Raw genomic sequence first — 24,490 nt, 5'->3', positions numbered from 1 at the left:
TTTTTAGAAATTATTTCCTTTTTCTCTGTAATAATAAAACAGTACCTGTACTTGATCCCAACTAAGATATAATTACCCCTTATTGGGGGCAGAACAGCCCTATTGGGTTTATTTAATGGTTAAATGATTCCCTTTTCTCTGTAATAATAAAACAGTACCTGTACTTGATCCCAACTAAGATATAATTACCCCTTATTGGGGGCAGAACAGCCCTATTGGGTTTATTTAATGGTTAAATGATTCCCTTTTCTCTGTAATAATAAAACAGTACCTGTACTTGATCCCAACTAAGATATAATTACCCCTTATTGGGGCAGAACAGCCCTATTGGGTTTATTTCATGGTTAAATGATTCCCTTTTCTCTGTAATAATAAAACAGTGTTAAGGCTAATTGCAACCACCCTGTAATGACTTTGGGGGGGCGGCATTGTTAGCAAAGTTCTGGTGTTTGCCGATGACACAAAACAAAGCAGGTCAACCTGGATCTGGATAAACTGCCCAGTAGACATACCCGATTCCACAGACCGAAAGGAAGCCATGATAGTCTGCCTGTGCTCGCAGGAACCAGTACAGCCACACCCTTGTTATGCAATCCCCCCCTCACCTTTTTATACTGTGAAGTGATGACTTCTGGGTACTACCCAGTATAGAAAGCAGAGAATTTCATCCCAGAGTCCATTGCTTCACAGTAGAACAAGGTAGGGGGAGGGGCTGCCTGTCAGTGCGAGGGCCGGGAAATGGTTCTTACGAGTGTCATGTTTTTCTTTCAAAAGTGGAGCAATACAATAAGCAGCAGTTCCATGCCGAATATACGGTTCCTGATAAATTTATGATTCTCTTAGTTCCTGTTGATTCAAATGCAAAGCCCCCCCCCCCCAACAGAGTTCCCTAAAGCTTAATATAACCTATTGCAGCAGATATATATCTTTATAGGTTGCTAAAGCAGCAAGTACAAGGTTCCGTTCCCAGGCATCTTCTCAGAATCTGATGGGTGGGAACAAAATAAAAAAAAAGACAGCAGGCTGTTCCTATTAAGGTAGTTTAGCTTTAAATAACCGGTATCTATGGAATGGACTATTATTAACTGGGGGCTTTGGCTCACTGGCTAGGTATGGTAAATGAGGCCAGTTGGCCTGATCTCCTTCAGATGGCCACCTGGGGGCACGGGTTTAACCCAAATAAAAAAAAGGGCTCTTCGAGTTGCATTGTTATCTCTGGGCCCCTGCAAAACAGACATGGGAAAGAGAGCAGCCCATACACAAGAGGGTGTATTTGCTTACATTGGAGGCGATGTTGCCCACAGCAACCAATCAGCTCTTTGCTTATGTTTCCTAAAGGTCCCCATACACAGGCTGATTCTAGCTGCCGATATGGGTCCCTTAGACCGATTCAATAGCTAATCGGCCCGTGTATGGGCACTACCGATGGGCCTGTCCGACAGATAATTGGCCAGATATCGATCGGGCAAGTGAAAAAATCTAGTTGGATCGGGGGACCGCATTGGCTCGTTGCAGTCCCCGGACCGACTTTGCCTATACCCCAGGGCCAAATGATCGAATTAGCCTGGATTCTCCCGATATCGGCCACCCGTAGGTGGGGGATATCGGGAGAAGATCCGCTCGCTTGGCGAGATCTGAAGGTGTATGGGCACCTTAACTCTCTCTGGAATCACTTTTTTTCTGGATCATGAAACCACCATTCAGACCTTTTATTGGGGGAAGGTACTGCTGTCATGGGTCCCAAGCTGGAAGGGAGCCATTTTGTGAAAGGGGTGGAGCTTAAAAGCCACATAAACCCTGTATTTTCCAACCCTGTATATAACTCAGACACCTCTACCCCATCCAAACCACACCCATTCATATTGCATATGTCCCCTCTGTTTGCCAGCACCATTACATCTTCATCTGCAAACAGTGCATGTGCGCAATTAAAAATGCAGGCTTACACAGGCAGAACTGACTGATTACAAAGTACTGATTGAATTGAGCACTGTAATGTCAGGTTTATTAAAGAACATCATATTTCAACAGCAGAGTGCACAGCTGGAGCAGAGTTTCTATGGAAACCAGCAGCGTCATCTTTTCATTGGCTGCTAGACTGGAGGGCATGTGTGGGAACCAGCAGCCCTGGTGGGGCGCAGGGGGGGGGGCCCGGACCGCCTTGTCTGCTATACCTTATTTATTGAGAAATTCCCCCAAAACTCCACTAGCCCCGCCCACCTGTCCCACTTCCTGCTGCCTCCTTTCCCAGGCTATGCAGGGGGGCCAGTGGCACTCAGCAAATTGCACTGTAGGATAGGAACCAATCAGCAGCTAGGCTGACCCGATCGGGAACTGAAGCCTGTCTTAGCTTGTGTGACTGCAGGCCTGTGATTGGCTATCCCTCTCCTACTCTGCTTCTGGCAGGGACTGTTAGGACACGCCCACCCCTCATTTCAAACAGGACAGGGATCTATAGGGAGCTCCAATAAAGGGGCCATTTTTACAGATACGGTCCCCCCCATTTATCCTATATGTCTCCTTTAAAAGGATTGCCCTTCACTGGTAAGACTAGTACATTTGCTTCAGAAATACTACTTTAGTTTATAAGCTACACAAAAGGATAGAAAGGCACAGGTTACAAGGTTAAAAGCATTACATGTAACAAGAACGCCACCTGGTGGCTGGCAATTGCAGTAAAAAAAATTTTGAAAATAGAAAGTTTTTTAATTCTAGATTGGGCAATTACGTAAATAAACCCATGGAAAATTCCATGTCAGTGGGGGTATAGGAACTGTTCATTCACTAAATGGGCGGGGCATAGCCAAAAGACAGGGTTTTACAAACCAAGCCTCTCTTATGTTTTGTGCCCCCCCATCCCATCATTCCACCCACTTTTTTTGCATCCATAAGGACAGACCCCATTGAATACACAAGAACAGAACTGCTTCCAACAGATGCATTTAATAAAGCACTGAAGTCAAGGTTACCGGCTGCACCCACGCGTCACCGAGATCAACAAAAACTGCTGGATTTCCAACGCATTTGATGCTCAAAACATAAAAGTGAAATGTGAAGATGCAAAGCATCAAAAACGTTACATACATTTAAACCAACAGGATTTCCGACGTCCATGGGAAAATCTTTAGTTGGGCAAGTCAGAAGCAAAAACAGGACAGGGCAATAAAATCCACCCTGTCGACAGGCCACTTTAACCCATTCCTTACTGGCACGGGCAACAGCAAGCATTTGCCTCCCATCTGGCAGGGCTGGTCTGTTTATCCTTGGCTCCATAGAGGTTACTGGACTAAAACTCCCAGTACACATCAATAGCTTAACACTAGGAGTTGTGGCTCAGTAACATATGGGGGATCCAAGGTTAGAAACAAGATTTGCAAGTATAAAAAAAAAAAAAAAAAAAAAACATTTTAAACACAATGAGAGCGATCCGATTGGGTGTCACAAAAATAAAAACTTGTCAATAATAAAAGTCCAACTCTAAAACGAGGTTAAAGTAAGAACAGATTAAGAGGCGGCCATTGCGATTTCCCCCTCCCTATATATCCCCACCCACCATAATAAAAAGAGCCACCCTACAGTCGTTGCACTACTATAGCTGTGGAAGTGCCAGTGTACAGCGGAGCTTCTAGTGCCACAGTCCTTAGGGGTATCCCTCACCCCCAACCACCTTCGTCATATGCCCAGCATATTCCCAGGCAGTTAATGTCCCTGCTCGCCATCCTCAGTGCTGTACTCTGTATATTTTTTGGCGCTGCCCTGCACGCGTCCCGCTGGGTATTTCTTGGCATTCAGTTCCATTTTGGCAAGGGCCGCCTGTGGCAGATCCACATGGCATTTCTCCGCCAGCTCCAGGAGATAAATCAGGACATCACTGAGTTCATGAGACAGGGCTTCCCGCTGGGACGGGGTCCATCCGGGGAGACCTTCGGCCACTTCTCCCTTCCATTGGCTGCAACACAAGAGGTCACAGAGTGAAATGAGTGGGGAAAGCTGGGCCTCTGCCACTAACAGCAGGGAACATAGTAAAATAATCCCACTGCAGTGCACAGGTGAAACCCCAGAAGCACAGCTGATTGCTAAAGACCAATTAAAATGAGATTTGAGGTGAGAACGTATTTGAGAACGTAATGTATCTAGAATATGTCTATGAAGATTCTCATTCATCCAGGTCATGTTATACAGTATCTAGTAGAATTAAGTCTAAAACTGAGTTTTTTCTTCATGACAACGTTTCACCACTCATCCCAGTGGCTTCTTCAGTTCAAATGACTGGTAGGGAATTCCCCGGTAATACCAGTCATTTGAACTGAAGAAGCCACTCGGATGAGTGGTGAAACGTTTTCAAGAAAAACTCAGAAAAGTCCAGTTGTTTTAGACTTAATTCAATGTATTTAGAGTTTATACCCCAAAATATACTACTGGAACTCTTTAGCTCTACACTTGTTATGGCATCAGGGAGGCTTGAACCTAAATAGTCCAAATAGTGCCTAGTCAGGTGGTCTTTGCTCTTTTGTTCTGCCAACAGGGGGGCGTATGGGCAATTATACTTACAAAAGCTCGGCCACCTCTCCTACTTCTCCGACCAAAGCGAGCAAGAGGTTCCTCGGCTGGTGGAACTGGTTCCAGTCTCTCTCTGCTGTAAACTGGGCCTGGAGCCGGCGGCTGCGCGTGGGAGGAAAGGCACAAAGGATTAGAATGTGCCAGACACAGTCCAAGTCTATTTGTTACTTATTACTTATCTTTTTATTTAGGCCCTCCTCTATTCATATCCCTGTCTCTTTCAAACCTCTGCCTGGTTGCTAGGTTAAATTGAAGCCTAGCAACCAGATAGCTGCTGAAATTCCAAACTGGAGAGCCACTGAACAAAATTGAGATAATTCAAAAACCGCCAATTAAAAAAAAAAAAGACCAACTATAAATGGTCTCAAAATAGTCTGTACAGGATACTAAAAGTTAATTTAAAGGTGAACTGCACTTCATATTAACTTCGTTTGAGAACTTTTGCAATTTACACAATTTCTTCTAGTTGAAGATTTGCAGTTTTTACACCAATATGAATTTGAAACAGCGCCACCTGTTGGTTGCAGCCAACTGTACAGCAGTAAAATATAGTTAGGGAGCAAAGAGACTCCTGCCAATTCTCCAGTCAGCATCACAAAACATTTTCTTTAAAAATGACCAGAGGGTGGTGCTATTTTAAAACACATTATATTAACGGTGTAAATACTGATAATCTCTTAGAAACTTGAAAAAAAAAAAAAATGTACATTGCAAAAGTGCTCAGAAAAGGCTCTGAGCCATTTCATTTATTTGTTCTGAAGGTTTACCTTTCCTTTAAACATGAACAAACAAGACTGCCATCTGCTTATTCTGTAAAAGCCACACAATATGACCAAACATTTATAGTTATTGTAAGTAGTGTAACATAACAACAAAGCCTCCCTCCCGGCCATAATAATCCCTCCCGTTCTTACATGTCTTCCATGGTCGGGGAGCTACTGAAGCGGAATTCTGTAGTGGAGTCTCTGGCAGGGCCGTGGTTGTTCTCTGTTGGAATCCCCTACGAGCAGGAAAGGAAACAGTGGTTACAGCGGAGTAAAGATGAAAGGTGGCCAAATGGGAATCTAAGCAGTGTCAGGGCAACATGGCGAGATAATGCACAACAGGCTCATCCCCAACAATTTAGTGCAATGAGAGGAGCAGTATGGCCCACCAGGAAAACTGCCTGTGGGGCCCAGCTCTCCCCGCCTGTGGGGCCCAGCTCTCCCCGCCTGTGGGGCCCAGCTCTCCCCGCCTGTGGGGCCCACTGCTTCTAACTATTTGGCAAATTGCATAGTCATTCCCTATTTCTGTATGGGGAAAAAGATGGAAGAAGAGAGACTTGGAGGAATACTAGTTTAGAGTGGGCCTATGGTCCAAGGTTTTCTGATAGGCCGCTGGCAACTCCGTCCAACACAGCACGGACCCAACCCCTGTGCCATACTTCCCATTCGCTTGCTCCAACCAAAGAGATCCAGTGCTTCAGATACAACTCCCAACATACCCCGACTGCAAAGGTGGGTTGGTAAGAAGATTGCAAGTCTGATTCCCTAATGTAACGGCTAGATATTTATAATATGCACGAAATTCACTAAATAAGGTTTACAGCATGAAACTAAAGATTAAAGGACCCTCCATGCAGGATCTAAATTTAAAGGCCTGTGAAACAAACAAGGGTGAAGACACACAGAGCTACTGGTAGCAGCTACTTTTTCATGGCTACTAAACTGCAGAAAATCCCCTGCCATAGACAATACTGAGAATTGCCAAAAAACACAGACAAAATTATCAGTAAATGATCAGCATTGTCTATTTTAGTAGCCACGACAAGTAGCTGCTACTAGTAGCTCTGTGTGTCTTGCTGTAGAAGATCCCAATAACGAGCTGCTGAGAGGTTGCTGCTTAGGGCAACAGCACATGGGGAGATCAGTCGCCTGTAGTTAAATCTCAGATACGGCGGGCACCCAAACACCTTCCCGCTGGAAATAAAGTAAGTCACCCATGGGAAGGCATACGTGCCGCTTCGACTACTCTCCCTGTGTGCCATTGCCATTAGAGATAGAAGAGTTTTAGTTAAAACAAAAACAGGGAGCTCTGAACAATTTGCTGTTTATAAAGAATGGGGGAGGCGAGTTCAGTGAAAATAGCCCAGCCTTGAAAAGGTTAATAATAGCATATGTTATATATTATATACTGCCTGCTCATCAAACATTACATTACATTACAGGACACTGGGAGTTGTAGTTTTCCCGGCCAGACTACTAGCAGCCTTATTATTATTATGTAACAGACCTCAAGCGATGAGATCCTATGATATGAAGGCAAAGCCCGTCCCACCTACTAAATCGCAAAATACACAGCATCTAATCATGATCAGTCACCTCCATCCTCATACACGTGTATCGCCAGTCTCTTCCTGTTGGGGGGGCGGGCTCAAATATTCTCCCCCTCACCAATCAGCGCATAGCGCGCCACAGTGTGCGCCAATTAGAGCTCGTCTCTCACACAGTGCTTCTGCTCCAATCAAGCGGCGGCTTTCCTAGTGGGCGCTCCAGTCAGGGGGAAATAAAGCACAATTTTCTCATTTTACTACTGTTGTGTAAACAATTTCTGTTTAACAGTTCTAGTTATCAGTACAGTAAGATTGTCCCTATGATAAAGCCAGACACCATAACGATATTATAGCTCATTTTCCACATCATGCAATTCCTCCCTGTCATAAAATGTCACCCAAAAAACTCCTCACTGACCCAGAGAATTCTGGGATCCGCCATCACTATAAGAATCGCAGCTCCTCTATTTCAGGGACCCACATCCCACAACAGTAATTGCTTGGCTTTCCCAATACCATGCAGGTTAAATAGATGTATTTTGTTGGGACAGGAGCACGTTGCTATGGAAGGGTTGCCATGCTGGTATTTTGCTGGCTCAGCTGGGAAAAATAATGGTTGATGCCCATGTTAATTATTGGTTGAACATGGGAAAAATATAGGCCGGTATCTTTTTTTCTGGAGTATGTGGTAACTGTATGGTTTCCCCAGCTTACCCCAACAACACCCAATATAGTTACCCCAATGTTTCAGAAATGGCTGATAACAGGGAGATTTATATGATTTAAATCAAACCTAATTGTAAGGTTAATGTTGGCGGTGTCCCACTGGGGACCCTTTGTCACAAAGACTTCTTGCCATTGGAGAATGCTGGTATGTGGGGAATAGAGAGCGGCTTTAGATTATTGCTTTTACTGCATTTCAAGCATATTTTCTACAACAATAGAAAATATAATAGAACTATGGGTTTACTTCTCCTTTAAAAAAAGTTTTCCATTTTTATATTAAATAAAACAAATCAGTATATCAAATAAAAACCAGCAGCGGAACTTGCTTTCCCAGTTCAACGGTGTAAACATGACCTTTTATATTGTGTATGAGCTTAGTGGCAAGTCACCTCTGAACTCTGACCCCTCTGGGGGATTGCGCAATGGTCTGTGTGCTCTCTGATAACAGGGACTAGCGGGTTAGAAATACAGCAGTGATTGTGAGGGAAAGAAGCACAACAACAAGTCACACAGGTAAGAGAACATTTTGGGGGCTTTTTAGGAGTAAAGGTGGCCATACACGCACCGATATTATCGTACGAAACCTCGTTTCGTACGATAATCGGTGCGTGTATGGTATGTCAGCGAGCCGACCGATGTCGCAGGAAGCTGCTGAAATCGGTCGGCTCGTCGATCGGCCAGGTTAGAAAATTTTGATCGGGCGCCATAGAAGGCGCCTGACCAAAATTCTCCCTTCAGAGCTGAATCGGCAGAAGGAGGTAGAAATCCTATTGTTTCTACCTCCTTACCTGCCGATTCAGCCCTGAATGGTGTGTGGCGGATCTGACGATGTTTCGTGCGACCGATGGTCGTACGAAACATCGTCGGATTGCCACGTGTATGGCCAGCTTAATGGGAACATTTCTGTGCTGGGAGATAGTGCATAAAGGTAGGGGTGGTGTGATTCTGGGGCAAAGTCTTGAATCTGTATTTATAATTAACCCACTCTGTTGATTGGTATATTATTATTTCTTAAGGTGGCCATACACAGGTAGATTTCTGCTGCCGGTTTGGGTCCTTCAGACCGATTCGGTAGTTTATCTCTCCGTGCTCCCGCGATCCACTGTCTCCTTCCCCCCGACACGCCGCTGGTAAGTTTCTTTTTGGAGCACTCAGGGTAGGGGGTTGGAGGGTGTTGGTGGCCTCTGCGGGTGGGAGGGGGGTAAAGGCGGCGAGGGCCAGGGGCCCTTGAGGCAGAAGCCCCGGTGGGTCCTGCACCCTCCAATCTGAGGGAACCCCCCAACAGGCCTACCTGACCTAAAATTGGGCAGGTTTGATTTACTTGTTGGATCGGGGACCGCATTGCCTCTTTGATACGGTCCTTATTATGACAGCCGTCATTTTAATTGAATCATTTGACCATAGGAGGCCAAACGATCGAATTAGCCCGATATCACCCATCGTACGTGGGCATATTGGGAGAAGATCCGCTCATTTGGACCTCACCAAAAGAGCAGATGGCACAGTGTAAGGCCACCTTTGCACACACTTGAAGCAATTGCTGTGCGGTGGATTTATTCCAGCCCTACTTTTCTACATCTGACCATGGGAAATAGGCAGTTCTGCATGCAGTTATAGCTCTTATAGACTTGGTTGTCCTCTATAAGGGCCATGACAGACGGGGAGATTAGTCGCCGGCAACTAATCTCCCCGAAATGCCATCCCACCGGATGTAAATTGCTGGTGGGATGGCATACGCGGCACGTCGATTTGCCGAAATCGCCAAAGTTGCCTTGAGAGGAAACTTCGGCGCCGCGTATGCCATCCCACTGGCGACTTACATTCCAGCCGGTGGGATGGCATTTCGGGAGATTAGTCGCCCGCGACAAGGAAGATTTGTCACGTGGCAACTAATCTCCCTGGAACTTTGGGCTAGGTGCCCAGTGGGCTATATAAGATCTGAAACCCTCACAAATGATGTCAAAAACAGGCAGCATTGGGCAGAGCTTGGAGCACAATAAGGGCCCTGGCCTAGCAGCCTGGGGGGTAATGGGGCATGGTTGGGGCATAAAAGGCTATGGGCAAAAGACGCCTGGAATTCATAAGCACCATGCTGGCATGTGTGGGTAGGTGTATGCATTAGGGTGGCAATGGAATGGAGTTTGCACTAAGAGTTTTTCACAAAAGTCCTACAGAGAAAACATTATGTTGGAAATTGACGTTATTTCTCTCCCCTTCTGCTGTAGAGTAACTACAACGATGGACTGCCATGATCTTACCACTCTTTTACCCCAACCCCGCCTGCAGCAGTTTGCTCGTGACTGGTTGGCCGAGGACGCACCCTGGTTAGATATTGCGGGCTGGGCAGCTTCCCGCCGTAATCAGGGTGGACAGGAAGAGGCCGTGCTACTGTGCAAATCTGCAGGCGTGCTGGCAGGGGGGCCATTTTTCCAAGCAGTATGTGAGGAAGCTGGGTGCACTGTCCAATGGGAGCACAGAGATGGAGAATGGTTGGAACCAGTCACCAGGGTGGCTACTGTCAAAGGTGACTTTACACTTGGGCCGGGGGCTAACTGACTGACTTAGGGGTTCATTTGTAATAGTTACGTTGCTAGATGCAGCCAATCAGAAATTAGTTTTTTATCAGTCTGCTACAAGTTAGAAAATTACAACAGTACTATGGGTCACAGCACTAGTCTGACTTAAAGGAACAGTAACACCAAGAACATGACCAGCCTGAAAGTTCAGACCAACAGAAAGTGTAAAGGAGCTGCGGGTTGTGCAAAGCTCACCAAGTTGTTCCATTTATTCCAGGTCGCGTGAATGATTTACTGCTGGCGGAACGCCCTGCCCTGAATGCTCTGTCTCGCATCAGCGGAGTGGCTACTCTGGCAAGGGAGGCGTCACGGAAAGCAAAAGCCACAGGGTGGCCAGGGCTGGTCACCGGCACAAGGAAAACTACGCCAGGGTTCCGCCTGCCTGAGAAGTATGGACTGTTGGTGGGAGGAGCTGGCACTCACAGATATGGGACCACTGATCTGGTCATGCTAAAGGACAACCACGTCTGGGCCATGGGAGGAGTCAAAGAGGTGAAGAAATAGCTTGCAAATCATAGTCAAATTCAACCTTATGGTCCATGCACTTAAAGGGGACCTGTCACCCTAAAAAATAATCCCAAATCCTTTTCTATCATGTTAGGTGAGCAAAATAAGCTTTACTTACACCAAATAAACTATATAATGTTTTTCCCTTCAGTCCTGGAATTTACAGTCACAGCCAGCAGGTCGGCGCCATTTTGTGAAGCTTTGTATTATCCCAAAATCTTATACATTTTCCATCTAGGTGATATCTGACAATCATATATTGCCTGCCCCGCCTCTATGCTGCAGGTATAGAGGCGGGGCAGGCAATATATGATTGACAGCTCAGATTTTGAAATACATTTATAACAGGTATGGATGATTTCATTAAAAAAAACTTTGGTTTTCATTTTTAAAGGTCTTTTATAATACAGATTTTAATATGTGGGTGACAGGTCCCCTTTAAATTGTAAGATATGCGTTCATACAAACAGTCTTCTTCTGACCCTCAGGCCCTTGATGGTGTTCGCGCTCTGGCTGGGAAAACGTTGAAGGTGGAAGTTGAATGCAGATCCCTGGAGGAAGCGTTAGATGCGGCCGCAGCAGGAGCAGATATTGTCATGCTCGATAACCTGCCCCCCGAGGTACCGCGTAGCTCTTAATTATACTTATCTCAGAATGATGGGAATTGGGGGTTTCGTTCAGCTGCAGGTCTGCAGACTCTCCACTAGAGGTTGCACTCACATTCAGCAAGGTACAGGTGTCAACTCAGCCGCTTTAGACGAGAGTCAATAGCTTATTGGCCCCTATATTGGGCCATTATGATGGCCTACCTGACTGATATAATGAATTTGAAACTACACCTACTGGTCTCTTTGGCCAAACGTCAACAGTCAGCAGAAAATTAAGTTAGTAAGATAGGTGAAGTTTCTCTGCTTGGAAAACAAAGTAAGTGAGAAGAAAGTAGGGTTGCCACTGACTAATACCGGCCTTTGGGTTGGGGGGTGGACCATGACATATTTGGGGCGGAGCTTTGGTGCAAGGGAAAGGTGGATGGGGCTGGGAAATGGGCAGGGAAATGGGCAGGGAAATGGACAGACTGTGCAGGGTTATAGGGGAAGCAGAGGTGGGCCCATAGCTATAAGAGCGAAGACACATGGAGCTAATTAGTAGCAACTACTTGTCACGGCTACTAAACAACAGAAAATCCCCTGCCATAGACAATACTGAGAATTGCCTCTGCTAAAACACACGTAGAGACAATTATCAGTAAATGATCAGCATTGTCTATTTTAGTAGCCACGACAAGTAGCGGCTACTAGTAGCTCCATGTGTCTTCACCCTAAGGGTGGTCAGCAGTGAAGATGGTCAGGGAAGGGAGGAATTTATAGGCCATTACAAATTTACCGACTAGTATATTGCTGGTAAATTTGTGATCTGGTGATTTACTGGCTAGGCCGGTTAAATACTGGCCAGTTGGCAACCCTAGCAGAGAGGTACCATTTGACATATACAGTATCTGATCAGTTCTAAGCAGAGCATCATCACATGACCTTTCTTTCCTCACTAACTTAATTTTCTGCCGACTGTGTACAGGCTGCCAAAATGAACAGCAAATGGCTCTGTTGTTTTCTTTCAAATTCATTATATTCACTGTGTAAAAACTGGTCATATCTTGAAAACTAGAAAACAAAATAATTCATGTCACTTGCAAAAGTGTTTAGAAGAGCACTCTGAACAATTTCCTAATTATTTGTTTGAAGGCTTTGAATTTCCCCAGATGGAGCTGCAGCCCCTCAAACACAGTTTTCCTGTTCTCCAGTCTCAGTAGGTGGGCATACCCATTTTGGAGAGCTAGGGGGCGTAAAGGAGCTATACATTTTTAGGGAAAGTTTGTATCCCCTTATCCTAGCCCCCCAGCCACATATATGTGTTTCCTTCTTGCACAGGTGTTTATTTTATACATGGTTTGTGGTCATTTTAAAGGGTAAGTACGCATTTTTCTATAGGCATAAAGTTGTGCAATTTACACCTCACACGTGAGACACAAGTGGCTGAAATAAACAGCTGGGAAAACTCATGTCAGGACATCTCCAGGGTTAAAAGCCACAGTGCAGGTCTCTGTTTTACTGTCGGCCATTTGGTACCCTGAGACGTTACAGCACATGAGTCAACATTTGGGCTAAAAAAAGGCTTCACTTCTGCACAAGGAAATAAGCTCCTCCTTAAGTAGAGGGGGGTCACAAGTCGTTACTGGTGGGGGGAGATTGGGACAATATCGCTTTATTTAATGGACAAGGTGAGGTAAAAATTCAAGTTACATTTTAGTATGTTATAGAATGGCCAATTCTTAGCAGATTTTCAGTTGGTCTCTATTATTTCTTTTTCATAGTTTTTAAATCATATGCAGTCTTCTAACTCTTTGCAGATTTCAAATGGGGGTCACTGACCCCGGCAGCCAAAAGCGATTGCTCTGTGATGCTCCAGTTATATTGTTATTGTTACTTTTTATTGCTTATTTTTCTGTTCAATCCCCCTCCTATTCATATACCTGTCTCTCATTCAAACCACTCCCTGGTTGCTAAGGTAATTTGGACCCCAGCAACCAGATAGTTGCTGAAACTCCAAACTGGAGAGCTGCAGAACAGAAACTGAAATAATTAAAAAAAACTACCAATAATAAAAAACAAGGAAGACCAATTGCAAATTGTCTCAGAATATTACTCTCTACATCATACTTATGATTAACACAAAGGTGAACAACCCCAGTATATTAGTATATTTTTCAATGTCCTATTCTTTTCAGTTGGTCTTTATTTTTTCTTTTCTGCCTCTTTCTGACTTGCAGTTTGAATTGCTGTCTGATTGCTGGGTGAGGCTACAACATTATTGTTATTGTTACTCTTTATTACTTATCTTTCTATCTTTTCTGGCCCCCTACTATTCACCTTCCAGTCTCTCACACAAATCACTACCTGGTTGCTAGGGTAAAGTGAACCCCAGCAACCAGATAGCTATTGAAGTTACAAATACTGAAAGTTGATTTAAAGGTGATCTACACCATGTAGGGTTTCCAAAACCTGACCTAGGCCATTGCATTGATCCCAGCTCCTCCAAAATCTCCAAAAGCCTTTGGCCTCCCCCATGTATTTATGAGTTGTGGGAGGGGCTCCCATAATAATAAAACACAAAGATGCAGATAAATAAGGCTCATGTTTGATCATAATGTCCCTTTTCCTTAACGTCTCTCAGTGTCTCATGTTCTCTCTCTCTCTCTCTCCTGCAGGCCCTCCATGCTGCTGCACTTGCCGTCAAATCCAGTTATCCATCCGTTGTGATAGAGGCCAGTGGGGGTGTCACATTTACCAACTTGCAACAGTTTCTGGGGGCTCATGTGGACATGGTGTCTATGGGATGCCTCACTCAGGGATCACCCAGCATAGACTTCTCTCTAAAACTCAGCCATGGTCTCCGTAGGAAAGCCACAGACTTGGGCCACTGACATACTGACTCTAGCCACTGTGCCACAGACTCTAGCCACTGACCTACTGACTCTAGTCACTGTGCCACAGACTCTAGCCACTGACCTACTGACTCTAGTCACTGTGCCACAGACTCTAGCCACTGACCTACTGACTCTAGCCACTGTGCCACAGACTCTAGCCACTGACCTACTGACTCTAGCCACTGAGCCACAGACTCTAGCCACTGACCTACTGACTCTAGCCACTGAGCCGCAGACTCTAGCCACTGTCCTACTGACTCTAGCCACTGAGCCACAGATTCTAGCCACTGACCCTAGTCACTGAGCCACAGGCTCTAGCCACTGAACCATAGACTATAGCCACTGAGCTACAGACTCTAGCCACTGACCTACTGACTCTAGCCACTGAGCCACAGACTCTAGCCACTGACCTACTGACTCTAGTCACTGTGCCACAGACTCTAGCCACTGACCCTAGTCACTGAGCCACAGGCTCTAGCCACTGAACCATAGACTATAGCCACTGAGCTACAGACTCTAGCCACTGTGCTGCTGACTGGAGCAACTACCTGTTTATGCTTTGAACTTATCATATGTTATTTTCTTGTTGCTTTGTAGATACTAAAGATGTCACTGCAAAAGTAATGTGTTTTAATGTATTATTACAGATATATAGAAACATTGGGGTAACAGTCACCCTGCTATAGTTCCAGGGGTACCCAGGGCACAAATAAGCACTCACCCCAAATCCCCCCTAACTGGCCTTCAGGCTGGGCCCCCTTAGCCCATAACAAGGTTACAGATATATAGAAACATTGGGGTAACAGTTACCCTGCTATAGTTCCAGGGGTACCCAGGGCACAAGCACTCACCCCAAATCCCCCCTAACTGGCCTTCAAGCTGGGCCCCCTTAGCCCATAACAAGGTTACAGATATATAGAAACATTGGGGTAACAGTCACCCTGCTATAGTTCCAGGGGTACCCAGGGCACAAATAAGCACTCACCCCAAATCCCCCCCTAACTGGCCTTCAGGCTGGGCCCCCTTAACCCATAACAAGGTTACAGATATATACAAACATTGCGGTAACAGTCACCCTGCTATAGTTCCAGGGGTACCCAGGGCACAAATAGGCACTCACCACAAATCCCCCCCTAACTGGCCTTCAGGCTGGGCCCCCTTAGCCCATAACAAGGTTACAGATATATAGAAACATTGGGGTAACAGTCACCCCGCTATAGTTCCAGGGGTACCCAGGGCACAAATAAGCACTCACCCCAAATCCCCCCCTAACTGGCCTTCAGGCTGGGCCCCCTTAGCCCATAACAAGGTTACAGATATATAGAAACATTGGGGTAACAGTCACCCCGCTATAGTTCCAGGGGTACCCAGGGCACAAATAAGCACTCACCCCAAATCCCCCCCTAACTGGCCTTCAGACTGGGCCCCCTTAGCCCATAACAAGGTTACAGATATATAGAAACATTGGGGTAACAGTCACCCTGCTATAGTTCCAGGGGTACCCAGGGCACAAATAAGCACTCACCCCAAATCCCCCCCTAACTGGCCTTCAGGCTGGGCCCCCTTAGCCCATAACAAGGTTACAGATATATAGAAACATTGGGGTAACAGTCACCCTGCTATAGTTCCAGGGGTACCCAGGGCACAAATAAGCACTCACCCCAAATCCCCCCTAACTGGCCTTCAGGCTGGGCCCCCTTAGCCCATAACAAGGTTACAGATATATAGAAACATTGGGGTAACAGTCACCCTGCTATAGTTCCAGGGGTACCCAGGGCACAAATAAGCACTCACCCCAAATCCCCCCCTAACTGGCCTTCAGACTGGGCCCCCTTAGCCCATAACAAGGTTACAGATATATAGAAACATTGGGGTAACAGTCACCCTGCTATAGTTCCAGGGGTACCCAGGGCACAAATAAGCACTCACCCCAAATCCCCCCCCTAACTGGCCTTCAGGCTGGGCCCCCTTAGCCCATAACAAGGTTACAGATATATAGAAACATTGGGGTAACAGTCACCCCACTATAGCCCAAGGGGCAGATCACTGGGGAACACATTAGCTATTGCTATGCCCTTCCTGTAATTTAACCTTTCGTTGCCCTTTAAAGACTCTGCACGGACATGTTGTAGCAGCGCTAATCTGAGTTGGCAGTAGAGAGGGGGCTGAGGAGGCACGGATATTAAACTGAAGGAAAGCGACAGCTTGATGACAGATACGAGTCTCCCCGTAAGGAATTTAAGCAATGGCAGCTGACCACACTGTACTGAACCTCTGAAGTGGTTTCCAGTAACAGTACATTTTACCACTTGAAGGGGAAGTAAGCCCTAAAGTGAAGTCAAGAAAGCCGTGATATTCGCCCGAGCCCTTGGCGATACACTCCTTCCTGGCCCCCCGGGGCCCTCCTAATCGTAACCACCCCAGTCTCCTCGCTCTTAATCCGCCGCTGTCTGCCATAAAACCCAGCGGAATAATTAATAATTCTTTATATCAGCATTTTGCATTATGGGATGCATCGGCTTGGCTCATGTATATCCTGGGCATTGGCAATTATCCTGCTCTTGTTATTTGTTACCTTTGTGGTGGGTTTGCTGTACAGGCTTTCAGCTGAAAAAAATGCCCATGATTTCATGACCAGGCCCGGACTGGCAACCTGTGGGTTGTGGCTAATGCCAGAGGGGCTGCTGTAAGGTGCCATAGACACTCACTATTTATTGGGCTACTGGGGGGCTTCTGTGCTCTTGGAATGCCACAACCTATTGTGACTCCCAGTCCAGACTATTCATGGTACTGCTCTCCAGGGCCACCATCAGAAATCTTGGGGCCACAATAAACAAGTGATTGGGACCCCTCCCATGACCGTCCCCAGAGCCCCCAGATTTCGCCCTACCTTCCCTGTGGATCGTGATCCAAAATCGGTGTTGGACTGGCCCACAGGGATAGCAGGAAAACTCCCGGTGGGCCCAGGTGTCAGTAGGCCCTCCTGCTTCTAGCCATTTGGTCTAATTTATAGGCATTCCCTATTTCTCTATGGGAACAAAACAACTAAATATACAGAAGAATAGATTATAGTATATAAAGAAAAATATAAAGACTGAGTAAGAAGTGGATGAAAACTGGAGAGTGGGCCCATGGTCTAGGATTTCTGGTGGGCCCCTGGGGTCCCAGTCCGACACTGTCCAAAATGAACCCCCTGTGCCAAGAACAAAGTGCAGTTCCAGTGCTACAGACATGAGTAATACATTGCACTACTTGTGGCTGGCACTTAGAGGAAAGAAAGTGGCAATTTGTCAGGAGTCTGGGCTGCTTGGTGCCAATGATGGTCCCGAGGGATTACGTCAGCTTTTAGTTTCCGCAGAGGGGAGGGACAGTGCCGGCCGTGGGGATCAATATGATCCCATTTAATGTATAAATGTATAAATGTCTTGGCTGTTTTCCCATACATCCTAGAGGCATGCAGGCATTAACCCTCAATGGAACTGAAAGTACTGTGTATTGCGCTTACGTAGCCATTTATTATACTGATTCAGTTTGCTGTGAATGTGATGATGTGAATGTTCTATATGTGAATCTATATGTGAATGTGAAAGTTCTATATGATTTATCATTGGGGTTATGGAGTCTGTTGTATAACCACCATGTTCCGTATGGAATTTGTAACATTACTAACATTGGGATACCAGTAAACCTTTTCCCCCTAGTGTTGTATCCTTTACCCATTTGGCTCTCTTTTGGACCCGCTATAGGTGACATATTGGTATGGCCTATGAATTAATAATAACTGGGCCCACTGAGATGTAACCTGGGTCCCCCTAACCCAATGTCTATAGAAGGACCAACAAGAGCCATACCATTTTAAACCAGAGGGAGGGGTGGTGAAACCAGACAGTGCTACTCTATGGTGTCCAGGGTATTAAGTGGGGGTAAGGAGGCCCATTTTGGGGCACATAATGAAATACAAATAAATTCCATCACTGTTTTGAATAAAAAGTTGACTTTATTGTTCTTCCCTTGAGGGCTCCAGAGTTCCAGTTTAAGACATCAAAGAGCGAAATGTGAGGGAGGGTAAAAGAGGAGGGAAAGGGACAGCGAGAAAGGGGACAAGAACAACAGAGAGGGGTCCCCTTTCAGACCACCCCTAGAAGAAATAAATTACAGTTGTGTCTCTGATGGGATGAGTTTATAAAATAAGACGCAATATACAGCAAGGTTGGTGCTGGGCGTGATGGCGCACCCCCTCCATCAGGAGGGCAAGACTGGGCCTGTTTATTCCTGGTCTTTGTCCTCTCCGTGGGTGATGACATAGCAGATGTTCTTGTAGTCTACGTTGCCAGCAACATCAGGGGGGAACGCTGTCCACATGTTCTTGATCTGTCAGCCAAAGAGAAAAAAAGATTAGTCAGGAAAGGACTGATACCCTTAGCATAGAAGCCCACCAAACCCTGCCAGGGTATTTAGCATCGACCCTCACCTCCTCTGGGGTGAATCTGTCACACTGTGTGGTAAGGAGTTCCTCAAGGCTGGAATAAAAAAGATAAGTAAAGAGATCAGTAAGTGGTTTGTGAGTTGGGGCAGAATTAGGTGGAATAAACTGAGGTCTACAGAGTAGAGGGAAGCATTCTACAGGGAATAATGCCCCCCCTATTATGAAATACATGGAAGGGCCCAAGGAAGCAGGAACAGGGCCACCATCAGAAACTCCAGTGCAAATGGAATACATGAGGCCCCTTCTGACATGACTACTAGGTATTAGTTTGCAGGTCCCCCTACAGATGTATAGTTATAGTATATTCATGCTGTCTGCTGTATGAAAACCAAAATATGGTTGTGGTTACTAGATATTAAGAAAGGTTCGCCCAACAGAAGGACTACATTGCCTCCTAGTGATTTGGGAAGAAGCCAGAAGTCATCTTAGGATGGGAAGTATATAGAGAGTCTACAGAGGAAACTGGGGCAGGGGTGGGGGTGATTATAATATACCTATGGAACATAGGGGGTAATTGGAAGGGGGTGTGTGGTAGCAATGTGAAGGGGTACTTACAACTGCTTCTTGATGGATCCTTTGGCCTCAGGATCAAGCACCTTGAATGCCCCAGTGATAACGTCTTCGGGATCAGCACCTAGAACGAAAAATTAGATAGAGACTTAGCTTTGAAGCTTGAAGTTTGGGAAAATGATGCTATGGGAGTAGGGGGCAGACTGTGCCACAGAGGACTATTTAGAGGGGGTGCTGTTTAGGTGAAATAAGATCTTACAAGACCCTGTCCCTTACCCTTGAGCTTCTCGCCGAACATGGTCAGGAAGACGGTGAAGTTGATGGGGCCAGATGCCTCTTTGACCATCTCTTCCAACTCTTCATTCTTCACGTTCAGGCGGCCTGGAGATGGGGAAGAGATGGGAACCTACATAAGTAAGGGAAGGAATGGGGGACCGGGAACACCTGCCTCTCTAGATCCTCAAGAACCTGCGAGCAATGGTTGAGGAAGGTCTACAAGGTGCGGAACCTGGACATTTGCAAGGGATTCCGCACTATTGACTAGAATGGAATATATTTTTGAAAATTTGGGTTTGGTTCTTAGACTTAATCATTGCCAACAAGTCGCATGAATTGTCGCAGCCCAATATTTTCTGAGTGTTTATAGGGAGCACATATTGGTATTGTCTATAACTGGAGAGTAAAGGTCCATAAGTGCACAGAACCGTTGATTTACGGTTATAGTAAGGTTTTAGCCTTCACTTGAATGTTATGTTGCTGGGAAATGCTCACCCATAGCTGCGAATGTGTCCCTCAGGTCTTCCTTGTCAATGATGCCGTCTCTGTTCTGATCAATCACTGTGAAAGCCTGTGGATGAGGCGGAGAGAAGGACATGGGACATAAGAAACTGAGCATAAAGCACCTTGCAAACCCAATGCTGGAATAACCCTTTATTCCTTGCAAATATTCTAGTATTTTCCCCCATCCCCTTGTTCCTATCCCCCATGACAAGATAGTGGGGGGGTCCCTGTCTTTGCCTTTCATACTGAGAGCCCATCTGCCCATGGTGGTTCTATATTTGGCTCTGGTCGCACCCCCTCACCCAGCCCACACCTGTCTCCATCTCTCTCATGTTCTGCTGAATGGGAAGGATCCCCTGGAGAGAACCAGCAGTCACAAGGAATTACATGTTTTTTTTTCTCCTTATACAGGACAACTGCAAGGGAATGAGGCCAGGCATGGCTGTTTGGCAAGGTAACCCTACTCATGTAGTGCTGTGTTGGAAACCCTACTATTCTGTATTTGTACTCTACTATGTAAGGTAACCCTACTGTGCACCACCCTTCTTGTAAAGCTACCATTATCCTACTATATAGAAGTAACCCTACTGCTTCAATACTGTGCATTATGGGTAAACCTAATAGTGTATAGTACCCTACATCTGTAGTAATGTATATCATAGATAACCCCACTCCTAGAGTAATGTGCAGTGTAGGTAAGCTTACTTATGCATTACCTTGTATAATAGGTAACACTACTCTTATAGTACTGTGCATCATGGGTAAGACTACTCCTATAGTGTATAATAGTAGCCTCACCCTTACAATTCTGTATATGAGAAGTAACCGCACTCCCATAGTTCACTCACCTCCTTGAACTCCTGGATCTGGGTTTGGTCAAACATGGACAACACATTGGAAGATCCACCTTCTGCTGCCTTTCTCTTGGCCTTCTTTGCTGGTGCCTGTGGTTGGGGGAGAGAGGACATAAGCGGAGGCAAGTGGGGGGGGGTGGGTATTAGGGGACATATGTAGGGGTCATTGTAACTATAATATTAACTGGAGGAATTGGTTTGGTTTTAAACTCTTCAATTTTGGACAATGGGGTGAGCTTCCTGGATCATCTGGATTACTTCTAATAATATATAAATATACAGCATTTGGGATAAGTGATGTAACCAGGTGCACAGTAAATGCCCTGTAAGGGTTCTAGAGATAGAACCTGCACAGCTAGATGTACAGAATATTCTCAGATACAGTAGGGTACAGGCATCACAGCAGAATTCTATGCCAATACAGGGCACAGTCCACTTGGAAACATATTTATCCAACATAGAAAATGCTATAGAGATCATGCAATGGAATTGGGCTGCAGAGTAGCAATTTATTCTCTTCACCCAATGTGATTCCCTGAACACTTAATCTGGCTTTCCCATTCTCTTACCCCCCTCTGCCCGCTTCTTTCCCCTCTCCCTTGCTTGCTGGTTCTTATACATACACAGATGGGCCCCCAGTTATTCCACTTTTGCAACGAGGTTACATTTCTCTAATGCATCCTACAGCCAGAAGGTGGAATAAATTTTTGTATCTTTTCCCCTCTTTGACCCCCACTTATCCCCATTATCACAATTCCTTTTTGCTAATGAGAAACATGCAGCACTTATAATTAGTATGTGGACACAGCTAAATGAGCTTACAGCTTAGTCTTTCTCTGCATAATGTGCACAAAAGCTTCCATATTGCTTGCTTTCTACTCAGTAGGCACCAGTAGACCATCTACTGAGCAAGCATTGCTACTGATTTCTACGGAGGAAGCTTCTGTTATAGTAATCAATATAAGTTCCAAGCCATGAGACTTACTGCATTGGAAACAATGAGAGCCATTTTTTAGCTGCTGAAAAGTGGCTAAACACCATAGGTGGCATCTTTATGGAGGAGTTCTACTATGCAGAGAAGAAGAGCTGGGCGCCCACTGAGCTCTACCCACTTACTAGTTAAAGCAAAGGAGTTACAAATATAAGTTCTTCTTCATCTCTCCCATCTTTCAACCACTTGTTCACTCCTTTCTTTTTACTCTTCCCTCTTATAATCCAGTTGCAATGATAAGGTTCCCCATCCTCTCAGGATCCAGACACTGCCATCCTCACATGCTGGGGCCAATGGAGCAGTCTAAGAGCTACGACCCCCTAGCACTCACCATGTCCTCGGTTGAGCTTGGTGCTTGTCCTGATCAGAAGGAGAGAGTGACATAGGAAGAAGGTCCACAGGGTGGGATTATATACCCCTCCGCATCAAGACGTAGCTTCTAACTTTAGCCTCATCCTCAACTTTGGCTGCAAGGAGAAGGGAGGAGATGGGAGGAACCGGGGACAAAATTGTCCTGACCAAAATAGATGTGGATTCTCAAGGCGTCTTCTGATTCCTTTCTTGGACACACAAGGAGAGAAGGGAACAGCTGCTGGACTGGGATGTGGAGAGCTGATAGGCAAGTGGGGGGCTAGAGAAGGAGGAGGGGGAGAAAGGGTGGAGGGGAGATGAGAATAAAGGGGAAATTAATTAGACCGAGGGTGTCTGATAAACGACAGAGAACTAAGGGGGGCTGAGTAGCTGTCACAGCAATCAGAGAAGGTGTGTTATGCACATAAGAGTATAAACACCCAAAAGGCAAGTTAATTGAACTGTATACAACTGTCCTAGGGAGCTAAACGCCAGGGCACAACTCCGAGGCCCTGCAAAACTGGGGGCAAAAATAAAAAAATAATGAAGATTCTATATGTTCTCTAATACAAAGTATTTAATTTGTAGTCTCCGCAAACAAATATTTCACCTTCCTCCATTGCTTGGAGGGCCAAAAGAGCAATAGATGTAGGTTGAAAGACCGTGGGAAAGTCTAATAGTGCAGCAAAGATATATGTTTTACTGTGCAAACAGCAAACTGCATTTTGTAGTAGGGACTGTGTCTGTGGGATAGCAGGTATAGTAGGGAGAGATGGTGCCTATAGTAGCAGTGGGATAATAGCCTCTGGGAAGGGACTGGGGCTGTGGGATAGCAGGTATAGTAGGGAGAGATGGTGCCTATAGTAGCAGTGGGATAATAGCCTCTGGGAAGGGACTGGGGCTGTGGGATAGCAGGTATAGTAGGGAGAGATGGTGCCTATAGTAGCAGTGGGATAATAGCCTCTGGGAAGGGACTGGGGCTGTGGGATAGCAGGTATAGTAGGGAGAGATGGTGCCTATAGTAGCAGTGGGGGGATAATAGCCTCTGGGAAGGGACTGGGGCTGTGGGATAGCAGGTATAGTAGGGAGAGATGGTGCCTATAGTAGCAGTGGGGGGATAATAGCCTCTGGGAAGGGACTGGGGCTGTGGGATAGCAGGTATAGTAGGGAGAGATGGTGCCTATAGTAGCAGTGGGGGGATAATAGCCTCTGGGAAGGGACTGGGGCTGTAGGATAGCAGGTATAGTAGGGAGAGATGGTGCCTATAGTAGCAGTGGGGGGATAATAGCCTCTGGGAAGGGACTGGGGCTGTTGGATAGCAGGTATAGTAGGGAGAGATGGTGCCTATAGTAGCAGTGGGGGGATAATAGCCTCTGGGAAGGGACCTGGGCTGTGGGATAGCAGGTATAGTAGGGAGAGATGGTGCCTATAGTAGCAGTGGGGGATAATAGCCTCTGGGAAGGGACTGGGGCTGTGGGATAGCAGGTATAGTAGGGAGAGATGGTGCCTATAGTAGCAGAGGGATAATAGCCTCTGGGAAGGGACTGTGGCTGTGGGATAGCAGGTATAGTAGGGAGAGATGGTGCCTATAGTAGCAGTGGGGGGATAATAGCCTCTGGGAAGGGACTGGGGCTGTGGGATAGCAGGTATAGTAGGGAGAGATGGTGCCTATAGTAGCAGTGGGATAATAGCCTCTGGGAAGGGACTGTGGCTGTGGGATAGCAGGTATAGTAGGGAGAGATGGTGCCTATAGTAGCAGTGTGGATAATAGCCTCTGGGAAGGGACTGTGGCTGTGGGATAGCAGGTATAGTAGGGAGAGATGGTGCCTATAGTAGCAGTGTGGATAATAGCCTCTGGGAAGGGACTGGGGCTGTGGGATAGCAGGTATAGTAGGGAGAGATGGTGCCTATAGTAGCAGTGGGATAATAGCCTCTGGGAAGGGACTGTGGCTGTGGGATAGCAGGTATAGTAGGGAGAGATGGTGCCTATAGTAGCAGTAGGGATAATAGCCTCTGGGAAGGGACTGGGGCTGTGGGATAGCAGGTATAGTAGGGAGAGATGGTGCCTATAGTAGCAGTGGGGGGATAATAGCCTCTGGGAAGGGACTGGGGCTGTGGGATAGCAGGTATAGTAGGGAGAGATGGTGCCTATAGTAGCAGTAGGGGGATAATAGCCTCTGGGAAGGGACTGGGGCTGTGGGATAGCAGGTATAGTAGGGAGAGACGGTGCCTATAGTAGCAGTGGGATAATAGCCTCTGGGAAGGGACTGGGGCTGTGGGATAGCAGGTATAGTAGGGAGAGATGGTGCCTATAGTAGCAGTGGGGGGATAATAGCCTCTGGGAAGGGACTGGGGCT

At 46.1% G+C, this 24,490-nt stretch overlaps 3 protein-coding genes across 6 annotated transcripts; 1 reads left to right on the top strand and 2 right to left on the bottom strand.

Annotated features, from left to right (window-relative positions):
* Positions 1-2,924: 2,924 nt before the first annotated feature.
* On the bottom strand, positions 2,925-6,960 carry dctpp1 (dCTP pyrophosphatase 1). Of its 3 annotated transcripts, none has more exon segments than NM_001007936.2 (4): positions 2,925-3,949; positions 4,552-4,662; positions 5,475-5,560; positions 6,921-6,960. In NM_001007936.2, coding segments are annotated over 4 exon segments (459 nt in total). In that variant the 5' UTR covers positions 6,933-6,960; the 3' UTR covers positions 2,925-3,699.
* A 543-nt stretch (positions 6,961-7,503) lies between these two features.
* On the top strand, positions 7,504-14,785 carry qprt (quinolinate phosphoribosyltransferase). Of its 2 annotated transcripts, XM_002940590.4 has the most exons (6): positions 7,504-8,110; positions 8,614-8,727; positions 9,823-10,121; positions 10,391-10,665; positions 11,169-11,300; positions 13,943-14,785. In XM_002940590.4, exons 3-6 carry the CDS (start codon positions 9,836-9,838, stop codon positions 14,156-14,158), a joined length of 909 nt encoding a protein of 302 aa, XP_002940636.2. In that variant the 5' UTR covers positions 7,504-8,110; positions 8,614-8,727; positions 9,823-9,835; the 3' UTR covers positions 14,159-14,785. The 2 variants fall into 2 exon arrangements, with proteins under 2 accessions (XP_002940636.2, XP_004918164.2); XM_004918107.4 differs by lacking the exon at positions 8,614-8,727 and having other exon boundaries at positions 7,984-8,110.
* A 3,353-nt stretch (positions 14,786-18,138) lies between these two features.
* Positions 18,139-22,152, bottom strand: mylpf (myosin light chain, phosphorylatable, fast skeletal muscle). The gene is made up of 7 exons (NM_203827.1): positions 22,114-22,152; positions 20,786-20,881; positions 19,929-20,004; positions 19,434-19,538; positions 19,203-19,281; positions 18,633-18,681; positions 18,139-18,532 (listed from the first exon to the last, which is right to left on the bottom strand). The coding sequence occupies exons 1-7, from the start codon at positions 22,114-22,116 to the stop codon at positions 18,428-18,430; spliced, it is 513 nt and encodes a 170-aa protein (NP_989158.1). The 5' UTR covers positions 22,117-22,152; the 3' UTR covers positions 18,139-18,427.
* Positions 22,153-24,490: the final 2,338 nt, after the last annotated feature.

Source organism: Xenopus tropicalis, chromosome 9 (assembly GCF_000004195.4).
Source record: "Xenopus tropicalis strain Nigerian chromosome 9, UCB_Xtro_10.0, whole genome shotgun sequence".
Taxonomy (NCBI): domain Eukaryota; kingdom Metazoa; phylum Chordata; class Amphibia; order Anura; family Pipidae; genus Xenopus; species Xenopus tropicalis.
The sequence above is the reverse complement of the archived record's forward strand: the minus strand, read 5'-3'. Positions and strand labels throughout refer to the sequence as shown.